At 44.3% G+C, this 12,507-nt stretch overlaps 1 protein-coding gene across 1 annotated transcript; it reads left to right on the forward strand.

Annotated features, from left to right (window-relative positions):
- Window positions 1–61: 61 nt before the first annotated feature.
- LOC5506690 (succinate--CoA ligase [ADP/GDP-forming] subunit alpha, mitochondrial) lies at window positions 62–5,810 on the forward strand. The gene is made up of 12 exons (XM_001627334.3): window positions 62–165; window positions 766–875; window positions 1,129–1,245; window positions 1,728–1,871; window positions 2,261–2,329; window positions 2,861–2,918; window positions 3,049–3,132; window positions 3,642–3,719; window positions 3,980–4,120; window positions 4,633–4,682; window positions 4,870–4,941; window positions 5,464–5,810. The coding sequence occupies exons 1-12, from the start codon at window positions 135–137 to the stop codon at window positions 5,503–5,505; spliced, it is 996 nt and encodes a 331-aa protein (XP_001627384.1). The 5' UTR covers window positions 62–134; the 3' UTR covers window positions 5,506–5,810.
- The last annotated feature ends 6,697 nt before the right edge of the window (window positions 5,811–12,507 follow it).

Here is a 12,507-nt window from a genome sequence, read left to right on the forward strand (position 1 = left end):
ATTTTTTTATTCCTAAAACACTATTTTTATGCCTTTTTACCCTCAAAACACAGTTTTAGGCTCGTTACCAGGTTCCATAGCGGTTTTAAAGCGTGCAATGCATTCTGGAGTTGCTGGCGAGGTCTCTTTCCAACATGGCGTTTCGCGTGGCACTGAGACGGTTTGGTGGGTATTTTGGAACTTTATGTACTATTTCCTCATGTCATGTTTTCTTCATACATAGTCCGCGGTACGCAGACTTTTCGTATTGTAGCTATTTGAATCGCGATTTCTATTATTTCGAGCCTCGAAGTTGTGAGAAAACTTGCGACGAAATAATACGGTAAATGCAACGGTATGATTTTTGTCTGAATAGAAAAGTGGATCTTATCACTTTTATGGCTATGTTTATAACTTTGACTAGAGATACATGCATTTTAACGTGTTCTATATTTTTATCCTGTCTTTCGTTCTGAAAGTGGTACTTCTTCTTATGCTAGGAATGCATTCATGATCCAAACAGTTGAACATTTTTGGAGCAGATCGATTTGAAGTCATACTGCACATGCAACCTTATTCCGGATTAACCTTTAGATATTACAAGACTATCAAACAATTTGCTTACACACAAAAATATTCATGACCATTAACTGAAAGATAAAATGCTATCAGATTTATTTTCTCTTTTCCAAGTTCATTTTTTGTTCAGACTCCAGGTTTACAACAGTTCTCTGAGTCTTCAGATTTTCAGACAAATTTCTATACATATCTTTTTTCCTTTTGAAGGTGCTAGTATAGAGCAGTTGGGCATCCGCCACTGCTACAATAACACCAGGAAAAACTTAAACATCAACAAGGACACCAAAGTCATTTGCCAGGGTTTTACTGGAAAACAGGTAATTAAGAATACTATTTGGCAGACAGCAACTGTATTGCATTTACCAATCTTAGCAAAAACCTTTTTTTTACAATGTGACTGTCAACAAATTTCACAGATTTTTTCTCAACAATTCTGGAAAGTAACAATAAACTTGCCTTTGGAGTAGAAAAAAAAACAAATCCTTTTTTCTCTTTTTCAAGTATTAAAAAACATCCATTGGAAATGTTTTTTGCTGTAACTTTAGACTAATCCATTCATAATTATTTCAGGGTACATTTCATAGCCAGCAGTCTATTGAGTATGGTACGAATATGGTCGGTGGTGTATCCCCTGGTAAGGGTGGCAAGACACACTTGGGCCTTCCAGTTTTTGACACAGTGCAAGAGGTATGTGGAGAAACTAACGGGATCTAATAAAATACAGGCTTACGAACACAAATTTGAGCATTGGGTGAGGGAGTTCCGTGTCTTCAGGTTTCCCCAATCCATACTCATCAGATATAAACAAAAGTTCAGCGACAACAGCAGTCATAGTGTCCTGTTTTTTTTTTAGCTATTTTCAATAGAGTGTACTTGTTTTTAAAGTTTGAATTAATTGATAATATGCCTAATCCAAAATGCTTTCTATCACTGCCTGAGCAAAGAAAGATCTAAAATACAGAACAACCATTTTTGTTTTCAATATGCTTCGAAACATATTATTTATGTCATACTGTCATTCAGGGGAAAATGGCTAAAATGTATTAGACAAAGAACATTTTACACAATATTCCTTGTAGCTGTATCCACCATTTAGTTGGATAAGAATTGACATCAGTAACAGTTTGACATAGCTCTCACTCAGTAAATCATGTATTTGCTGTTATCAGGCCAAGAATGAAACTGGTGCTGATGCAACTGTGATCTACGTACCTCCTCCATACGCTGCAGATGCCATTCATGAGGCCATTGAGGCGGAGATTGGTCTCATTGTGTGTATTACAGAAGGGATTCCCCAGCAAGATATGGTCAAGGTCTGTAAGTCTCTAAACACCCTGTCTTTCTATCAGCCTATCTGTCTGTCTCCAGGTTCTTTTGCCCTTAAAGAAGAGCAAACTCTTGAAAGATACAACAAAACCACTGATTTCAGAGGAACTTGAAACAAAACCACTGATTTCGGAGGATCATTTGATCCACTTTGCTACTGTACATCTTCAAACATGTAGCAGGGAAGTCAAAACATTGTTAAGCAATGGACCCAAAAGCTGAATGATAGATAAGATAATGCTTAGAAAAAAGCATGTTACATGACCAGAAAGACAACAAGTTTTGTTACCAACAGGAAGGTTTAAGCAATCAAAGTATGTACTCAAGACTCGTTATAATTCTAATGTAATAGTTACTGTATTTCTTGAATCCACAGGTGAAGCGAAGGCTAACGGAACAGGGAAAATCTAGATTGATAGGGCCAAATTGTCCAGGGATTATTAAGGTATTTAAGTTATACATAAGTAGTTATATACCACATAATTATTGTACTGTATTTAAACGAGGTTCCACTTTAAAAGGGAAAGCTCCTCCCACCCCGGGCTCAAGAACAACCAGTTATCAATCAGCCGTCAATGAGTCAAAATGTCAGGACAATTGCTCTGAGCGCTAAATTCAAATTTCTATTCTAAACCTAATTAAATATCATTCCTAGACTTGTCCACCTAAAATGGTTCTATTTATAGAAAAAAAATGCTATACCAAGCTGTGTGCACTCTGAAATGCGAGCATTTTCATCACAGCAAGATAATAATTTTTGCAGATGATTTACCTGTGCAAAAATAGTTTTATTCCAGCCAACTGAGGCTCAGAGATAAGGAGTTTTACAAGAGACTTATAATTTGTGACAGTTAGCTTGGCGGTGTTATGATTATAATTGCAAATTCGAGCCCGGGGGTGGGAACCTTAACATTAATCATCCTCAAATTCTATTTCAAGTAAAAAATAAATATTGTCTGTTTCTTGATGTTCGCAGCCAGGAGAGTGTAAGATTGGTATCATGCCTGGGCACATTCACCACCCTGGAGTGATTGGTAGGTACCATATCAATGTGAAAAGTTTAAGCAAAACAGATGAACACCTTGGGGAATTCCTTGGGAATCAAATGTATTATTGTATACTGCTGTTTACTCAGTGTTTCAATGTTTCTATTTCAATGAACAGGGATTGTGTCTAGATCAGGGACCCTGACGTATGAGGCGGTACACCAGACGTCACATGTTAACCTCGGGCAATCCCTCTGCGTAGGTACGTACAGAAATAGATTAGACTAGAACACATAATCCAAAATACAGTATGTTGGCTTTAGCCAATCCCTCTGCGAAGGTACGTACAAAAATAGAGTTTAGACTACTGTAGAACACATCCAAAATACAGTTTGTTGGGCTCGGTCAATCCCTCTACATAGTAGGTATATACAGGAATAGACTTCAACCAACGACCACAATATGACCGTCTCAGTCAATCCCTTTGTCATGGTATGTACAATAAAAATCCAAAATACAGTTTGTTGGGCTCGGTCAATCCCTCTACATAGTAGGTATATACAGGAATAGACTTCAACCAACAACCACAATATGACCGTCTCAGTCAATCCCTTTGTCATGGTATGTACAATAAAAATAGAAAATAGACTTGAACTGTCAAAAAAGACTTGAATTGTCTACCACAATAATGTCATGGGCTGGTAATAAAATATACTTTATGTCTAGTGAATAATGAGTCCTGTGTTTACAATTATTTGTTTCTGCCTGAAGGTATTGGTGGCGATCCGTTCAATGGCACAAACTTTGTTGACTGTTTAGAGGTCTTCCTTAATGACCCTGGAACCAAAGGTTGGTACTGAGTTAAAATGTAAATAATCTTAATCACAATGTCTGCAACGTGAGAGTATTCTTTAGATTAAATTTTTTCATTGTTCCTTATAGTTTGAAAAAGCTATTTGCTTGAGCTTATAACATTAATCAAGAAAAAATTGTTACAGTGGTAGTTATCCATGTTTATTGGGCCATTAGGTGATATGGACCTGCAGTAATGCAGATTTTACCAAAGTATGTACATGCACTATACCTACTGACTCTGTAAATCCATCTAGGGATTGTTCTTATTGGTGAGATTGGTGGTGGAGCGGAGGAGAAGGCGGCAGAGTATCTGGCTGAGAATAACACTGGAGATAATGCCAAGCCTGTCGTGTCGTTCATCGCGGGTGTAACAGCCCCTCCAGGAAGAAGAATGGGTGGGTGACACAGTAGCTTTGAGTTTTTTTCTTACTTTATACATGCACATTCTATCAACCAGACTTTATTTGACATTTTTGACATTTATTGTTTTTGCTATTTGTGTAAAAGATGTATTTTATATGCATTTCATTGTAAATAAGACAAATCACATTTCCAAAATAATTTTCTTTTTTTAATTCCTGAAAAGCTTTGCTTCTTGTATCTTACTGTTCTGGGGCCGATTCCTACTCTAGAAAGCAGGTTGGCGCTAAACCACTGATGAATACGGCAATCTTGACATTCAATTGGATAAAAAGGGCATTCATCCCTGGGTTAGCATTAACCTGCTTTCTAGGAACTTGGCCCTGGTGAATGCTATTACTGAATTATACAGAATGCAGATAAATCCCTGTGCATGCCAGCATGTCCTTTGTCTTGTGGACAGTTTACAGAGACAAAAAAATATACTACTGAATGTTTTACTGAATCATACAGAATTGATATAAGACAAACTCCTGTTGTTTCTTAGGTCATGCTGGTGCTATTATTGCTGGTGGTCGCGGAGGGGCAGAGCATAAGGTACAACTAAAAAAAATCTCTTTTTTAAGTTTATTAACCTCCCTTTGAACCCCTTTATCCCAGGATATTGCCGGAACAAACCAAAGAACATTCTCTTAAATGTTGATGATTATCTCAGTGTTTCTTGTAGATATACTGTTTCATATTTATTAATAAGAAATATCAACCTTGTCATTTTCTCTGTCAGATTCAAGCCCTGAAGGATGCTGGTGTTAACGTGACGATGTCTCCTGCCCAGATGGGCTCTATGATGCGCAAGGTACTGTACCTTGAGCCCCAACCTGAGGGAGTTTAAAGGAGGTGTTGCTGATCTCAGCATAGAAAACTCTATCTTCATTTATTTGGACAAGGGATGGAGAGTTGCTTTCTCTCTCTCCTCCACCCCCCCCCCCTCCCCCTTCTGTACTGCACCTTGAGCCCCAACCTGAGGGAGTTTTAAGGAGGTGTCGCTGATCTCAGCATAGAAAACTCTATCTTCATTTATTTGGACAAGGGATGGAGAGTTGCTTTCTCTCTCTCCTCCACCCCCCCCCCCCCCTCCCCCTTCTTCCCTCTTAGCCGCCAAAAAGTGGGTCATTTCTTATTAAAGGATCAAAGTCTATACTTTTTCTATAAGTACAAAGAAACTGTCAATGGGTAAAGAACATCAAATGAGCAACGTTTTATCACGAAAGTCGAGAAAATGTTTCCTTAGGAACCTTAGGAATAACCTTAGGAATAACCTTAGTCAAGGTTATATAACTTATTAATATACTAACCTGTTTGTTTTCTGTGGCTACAGGTCTTCGATCAGCATTACAGTAACGCCAATACAGATATATAATGGCTACCAAGAATTGTTCTTAAATATCATTTAGAGGAGTTGTAACAAAATTGTTGCAAATCTGGTATTTTGCAATCATGAAAAATACTGTTCTGCAATGTAATTAGACTTGAATGAAATTACAGTTGCTGTTTTACAGTAGAGCCGATCGGAACCTTTTTTTTTGTAAATTTACCTACTATGCTTCTACTCATGGAGGTTATTGTAAAAGTGTTGTGAAGAACAACCAATTCATGCAATGTGTAAAGTGAATCGAGTTTTAGTAGTGACTATATTTTAATGCTAAATAAACGTCTATTACTTGATTATTATTTTTCTTTGTATAAATAGAAGGATATTCCCGTCCCTTATCCCCATCCTATTTTAGCGAAGGCATTTATTTAGAGTTAGATACGCGCAATAACATAATATGATATTTAGTAGCGCAAAGGGCTAGGGAAGATGATGGATAGACACGCGCACCTGGAGAGAAGGATCAGTACTACCAACAGTAGTTCCCCTGTTCCTTATTTTTCATTTCTTTGTTGAAAACACGGAGAAACAAACCATCATGAGCAAAAAACGTCTTATCAAGTTTAATCCACAGAGAATTGTTGTTTTTGTTTACTGCTTGGGTTTTTACTATGCTAAAAACTTCGTGTCTATTCAAAGTTTGCTGAACTTCATTTATATCAAATTTGTTCCCTATATTTTGCTTTTGTAACCATGTATATTTCCTGGCACGACCGCCGATGAAAGTTTGGAATGAGGACGTGCTGCTGGAACTATATATATATTACTAATTCTTTATACACTTGAAATTACTATTAGTTTTGGCAAATACGATGTAGGAAAAAAGAAATGGGGAAAAAAATGCGAGAAAAACAAGACTTTATTTCTCCATTTTTGCCGGGGGCAGTTTATTATGGGTTATGCGCGTGGCACCTTTGATGATCAAGTGAGTACAGTTCCGACTGGCCTCTGCTAGCTCTACAAATTATTGTTTATCTGTTAAGTCAACTTTGTATGTATTTCTCTTCATACTCTTACCGTCACCTCCACTCGTTAAAATTTAATATAACAATAACAAGTTACAATCGATAGAGAAAACGCCAAGCATTAACGCGGTTTGGTCGAAAAAGAAGAAGCTAAGCAATACTTATTCCTTGAGCCCTGTAATTGCTGCAATGATAGCCCCTGGTTAGGAATCTACGAAATAAATTACCGGTGACTTTTTTTTTAATTTAATCGGTGATTTTGCCTAGATGCACGTTTTGTTTTCTTTGAACATGCACCGAAACTTGCGCACACATCCATTTCCACTAAAATCTTATAGTTATTATAAATAAGAAAACGAAGTGGAATAAATGTTTTAAACTGATGGATAAAACAAAAACAAAAAACTAAAAATAAATTTGAGATTTGACGATGAAAATAGGAAAAATGAGATGCATTTGATTGAATGCAAAAAAATCTTCTATTGATTTCTTTGTTTCTTTATAAGATAGTTGTCAGGGAGAAAACGTGAATGTACTATAAAATAAATGCCTCGAAAGGCAAACCAAACAAATCTAATAAAGAATCGTTTTGGTCTCTTTTAAAAATCTCTTAAACTCAGCATTATATTTCCATCTAATTACACATTAGGTTATAAAAAGAGGAATAGCGCTAATCCAGGCGTAAAATAGGCATTACACCTAGCAGCGCGATAAGTTCAAAGAGAAAGTGAGCTGTCACTCATCAATCATGTCTCATACCAACATCACATCATTGGCCGTAACTAGGCAGGTTTTGAACAATGGAATCGAGCGTGGGGGGGACTGGGGACTTTCATAGACACCGAAACACGTTTCGCGTAGATAAACAATTAGCAATAATTGGCAATTACTAATCTACGTCGGGACCACTTCGCGTAGATAAACAATTAGCAATAATTAGCAATTATCAATCTACGTCGGGACCACTTCGCGTAGATAAATAATTAGCAATGGTTAGCAATTATTAATCCGCAGCGGGACTGGGGCCTTTCATAGAAACGGGTGGGAACCTTGCAATTAGACCTCCGTCTGTCCTGCAGTATATATATATATGTAGGGTACTGGCCACAGCAACTCAACTTTGCGGTCTGGTGCGCAACCGCCGGATGCGGGGTGTCCCTAACCGACCCCGCTTTCGCCACGCTCCCCTCTGTCGTCAGGAGATTTTTAAGGTTTCACGTCTACTTTACCACGCGGAGGATATTCTGCGAGCTCGGCGCCCCCCTGCCTGGCGACAGGCAGTTCGCGCAAAAAGATAACACCTACAAGAAAGAAAGGGTTACACTTGAGTCGGAGCCGTGCTCTGTTGTGTCAACCTCACCGCTATTTCAATATGTGTAATAGTGGTAGAAGCCTAATAAATAAATAAATAAATAAATAAATAAATAAATTAATTAATTAATTAATTAATTAATTAATTAATTAAATAAATAAAAGCCGCTTTCGAGCGTCTATGTATAGAGTTCGGTTTGCCGCGTAAGCCGGACTTCCGATGGAAAGGCGGGCGGAACCACGGACTAGGCGATGTGTTTGTGTTCTACCCGGGGGAGGGGTATCGCAACGTGCACGTGATCCGTGGCTACGACACGGCGGACGGGTACCCGAGCCACCTCAATCTGTTTAGCGACGAAGGTGGGACGTACAATAGTGGGAAGCAGGTGGGTTTCATACGCAACAACGACCACGGGGGTGTGCAATACAGCTGGTTTGCGCCTCCCAAAGGTGAGGGGCTGACAAAAGCAGGGCTAGGAAGACTCGATCGCTCGTTCGTCGTCTACACAGTACTTGGCGCGCAGGTAAACGTCCGTTCCTCCATCGCGGGGGCCGGTGGGCCGGCCATGGAGGCGCAGACGGAGTTCACGAAGCTGCTTGAAGACGCGATTATAGAAAACGACATCGCTCAAAGCGTGCAAAGGTACCAGTTAGCCGTGCAGGAGGCCAAGGTGAGACTGAGTCTTGCGGTTGCACCAGGAGTGTGGCTAATGCCGAGCGATCTGGTGATAAACACGCAAAGCGTCGTGGGCTACAACAATAAACTGCAGAAAGCCACAGACTCCATGACGCTCGTCGCAAACGCGATCAACACCGATACAAAGCCAGTCGGTGCTCATAACATGGCCGCTGGGCATCCTAGGGTGCAACACGTGACTGATCCGAGGATCGACCGCGAGGTGCGAAGAAGGCATTCGCACCTGCCCCCTCTCCACGTATGCATGCTGCGCATAGCATGACTGCCGCCGGAACGGCAAGCGCACCCGGACCGGGCGAAAAAAGTGACCACACCGCCCTCAAGGCGAGGTTGTCGGCACTCGCGGTGGCCGCGGCGTATTACTTGTTCCGATGATTGCTTTGCATTCGACGAACCAAGAACGCGGCTACGGCTAGAATGAACAGCCACGCATTTTCGCCAAGGAATTTCACCGCTTCTCCTGAAGCCTTAAACACGAAGTTCGCGATGCTTCCTACTAGCCCAGGGAGAAGCTCGCCTAGCTTTTTCCCGATAGCCTTAAGACCGTTACCGACCCCTCTGGCCACGGAGGAGAGCGACTTGCCGAGCGACGTCACAATGGCCGCGATCGTCGTCGCTACGGCCAACCCGATAGCGGTGACGGTAAAGCCGTACTTTTTGAAGATGGCTTTGATGCGCTCTCTTAGCGGCTTTTGGTTCTCGAGCTCTCGGTCTTCGCGTTCTAGTTCGTCAATCTCGGATAGCCTCTCCTCGTTGCGCTCACTGGCCTCTTGGCGGCGACTCTCTGACGTGTTAGGGTCGTCGATGGTCTCCCTGTCTGTGGCTACCACCCCTTGCAGCTCTTGGACTCGTTCTGTGTTCTCCTGGATGACCGCGTCTATATCTGCCACGGACCCCATCGCCAGCTTGAAGCCTTTCAGCTTTGCAACGTCCTGTCGAACGCCCCCGTTCTCATTGAACAGCTGTCTTGGTTTAGTCCAACCTCCTTTGTCGAGGTTGCATAGCTGTATTAGCGTCTTTCCCCTCCGGTCTGACTGGAACCGTATCAGATTCTCGTTAAGGTATTCCTCCCTGAGGGACTGGAGACCGAGTCTTGTCGCTGCACCCTCTGTAGTGAACGAGGTTTCGGCGGTCGTTTGCGTTGCGCTTCGCGCAGTCATGCCGCGCATACGCGATGACGTGCTCATCATTGGGATTGACTCCCCATCGTCGGGGTCAAACGGGATGAGGGGCGTCGTCTCGTCGTCCCCCGCTCCGCGATCGGCAGACGCACCCGGCAAGGCATCGTCAATGTCAACGTCAACATCATCCATGATGCGTGCGCATAACTTGTGCTACACTATATTAGACATGTCTAACAGTCCGCACCATAGCCACGCGGCTTCGTACTTCATGTATATATATATAATATATAATATACGTAATAGGAATCTCAGTCAGCGATAAACTTGACCCCCAACGAACACCCAGAACTCCTCTGGGGTTGAAAGCCGAGAGAACTGTTCACCGGGTCACTCTCAACCCGTCGACGGCCTCCCCCGGCGAGACGCTATATGTGGCGGTCCCAAAGCTATCGGAAGGCGTCACGCTCGTGCCTGACTCCTTGAGGGTCGGTTTCGATCTCTCCATCTCAGGCCAAGCAAATAATACCGTCGTGAACAACGTCGGCCGAAATCTCCTGAGCCGCCTGAAAATCACGTGTGCAGGAGAAACGTTCCAGGACACCAACCGCTACGATGTCTTCAAGACGTATGAGGAGCTTTACCTGTCCAAGGTCGAGAAAGAGGGCCGCCTGGAGCAGGGCATACAGTCAGAAAACATGCGCAAGCTTCGCTCCAAGGCTGGCGATAAAGCGACTAGTAACGCCAAGGAGAACGCTCTAAACGCCGCCCACGGGGCGAAGTAACCATCCCGCTAGACCATTCTCTGCTGACCGACCACGGCGTACTGTACCCAAGGGCGCTCTCCGAGGCGCTGCTCTTCGAGATCACGCTCGCAACGGTTGACCAGGTAGTAGTCGGGAGCGATGCTACCAAATTATCCTACGGCATCAAAAATCTAGAGCTGGAATACGAAAGCCTGAGGGACGACAACCTCGCCCGGTCTGCAGCCGCCGCCTACCAAAACGGCACAACGTTCTTCTACGAGCAAGTGAACCTCCACAAGACCTTCGTGATTAGCAAAGGGACGGACAGCATAATCAACGAGAGTGTCAACCTGCCGCGAAGGTCTATGAGTGGTCTGTTGCTCCTCTTTGTGGAGCCATACACGGCAGGGGCTCGCGACTCTGAGAAGTTCGTGTACCCCGACATCAAGAGCGTTCGCGTTACAATCGACGGCATGCCAAACAAGGTCTTCAGCCAGGGACTGCGCCCCACGGATTTCCGGAGGGAGGCGAAAAGGCGGTTCGTCCGCCCCTCCCCGGGAGGGGGGGCACATCGGAGCGCCTGCCGCCCCGGCAGTCAGCCCCGAGTCGTTCTATGGCGATAACAAGTTTGCTCTGTGGATCGACCTTCGAACGACGGACGACAGTGCTATCCATGGGGGTGGTCTCCGATTGGTCGACACCCGCGACGGTGTGCATCTCGAGATTAAACGCACGGCAAGCGGCCAGGGTACTGTAAACTGTCACGTGTTTGTGGTGGCCGACTCCCAAATGAACCTTATGAACGGACAGCTAGAGTCCATACAATACTGAGCACAGACACGAAGTGCGCGAAGCGCTGCGGCAGCGCGGTATGGACCCGAAAAACATCCCATTTAACGCTCTCATCGTGGGCCCGACGTCATGTGGGAAGACCCGATTCATAGTGGACCGGCTGCGCGGCCCTTTCCGGTGCAAGTTTGACTACATCGTACTCGTGTGTCCTACCTTTGTCTACAACAAAACATACGACGGATTTGGCGAGGGCGACAATCGTCTGTTTGTCGTCAGACCTGAGGCGGGTCAGATCGACATCTTGCTGAGGTTTGCATTCGCCGTCTTCGAAGGCACTAATACGCTAATCATACTCGACGACTGTGCGGCCTCGGAAGACGTAAAGAGGCGCTCTGACCAGCTCGTCAACTTGGCGTTCAGCGCGCGCCACGTGGGTATTAGCGTGTGGGTGATCACGCAGCAGCTCACCAGCATCACGAAGCCGTTCCGTGATAACATCGCGGCCTTGGTGGTCTTCTATACGCCGAGCAAGGCGGACATGAAAGCTATCCTGCATGACTACGGCGCGGAGCTCTCAGAAGAGAAGATGAAAGAGTACATGAAGGCCCTCAAGACGAAAAAGTAAGAGTTTTCAAAGTCAGAGTTTTGCTTGCGTCACCTTTATACCATCGCCCTAGTTGAAGGGTAAGCGCAGTAAACCACCGCCCACGTATACGTATACGTATACGCATCGATCACACCGCCCTCAAGGCACGTGAAACGTACACACGTGTTGCATCCTAGGGTGCATGATGAGCGACGAATACTTTGAGAGTCTTCTTGAGGGGGGCGCCGCCGGCCTCCCGGCCGTCGAGTCGCTTGGCTGCCCGACGCAGCCAGCTGGGACGGCTACCGGAGGTGAGGAAACTGAGATAGCAGACGCGAGGGAGAAATTCGCGATTCTCGTAGCCTCGGGGAAGTCGAGAGAAATATTAGGCAAGGCCCTGACTCACGACGACGTCAAAAGCATGAGAGCCGAGGAGGTGAGGAAGTACGAGAAGCGATACGAGACCGCTCTAGCCAGCCGGACTACAGACGCCCTGGCAGACAGCTTTCTGAAGCTTACGAACAAGCTAGTAGGCATGGTGCTGCCGATAGACATTGTGGTCGATCTCCACAATGACCTAGTGTTCGACTACATCATCAACAACGAGCTCCGCACATTGTGCAGAAGCCTGTCGCTACGCTGCGGTCGTTTGATGGCTTTAGCCGTCGGGGCGTTACACGTAGCACGCCATATGAACACCGCCGGAACGGCAAGCGCTGACACGCGGTGCCAACACGAGGTAGCAGTCGCGGACCCACCAGTGGTTTGCCCG

This window comes from Nematostella vectensis, chromosome 6 (assembly GCF_932526225.1).
Source record: "Nematostella vectensis chromosome 6, jaNemVect1.1, whole genome shotgun sequence".
Lineage (NCBI taxonomy): Eukaryota > Metazoa > Cnidaria > Anthozoa > Actiniaria > Edwardsiidae > Nematostella > Nematostella vectensis.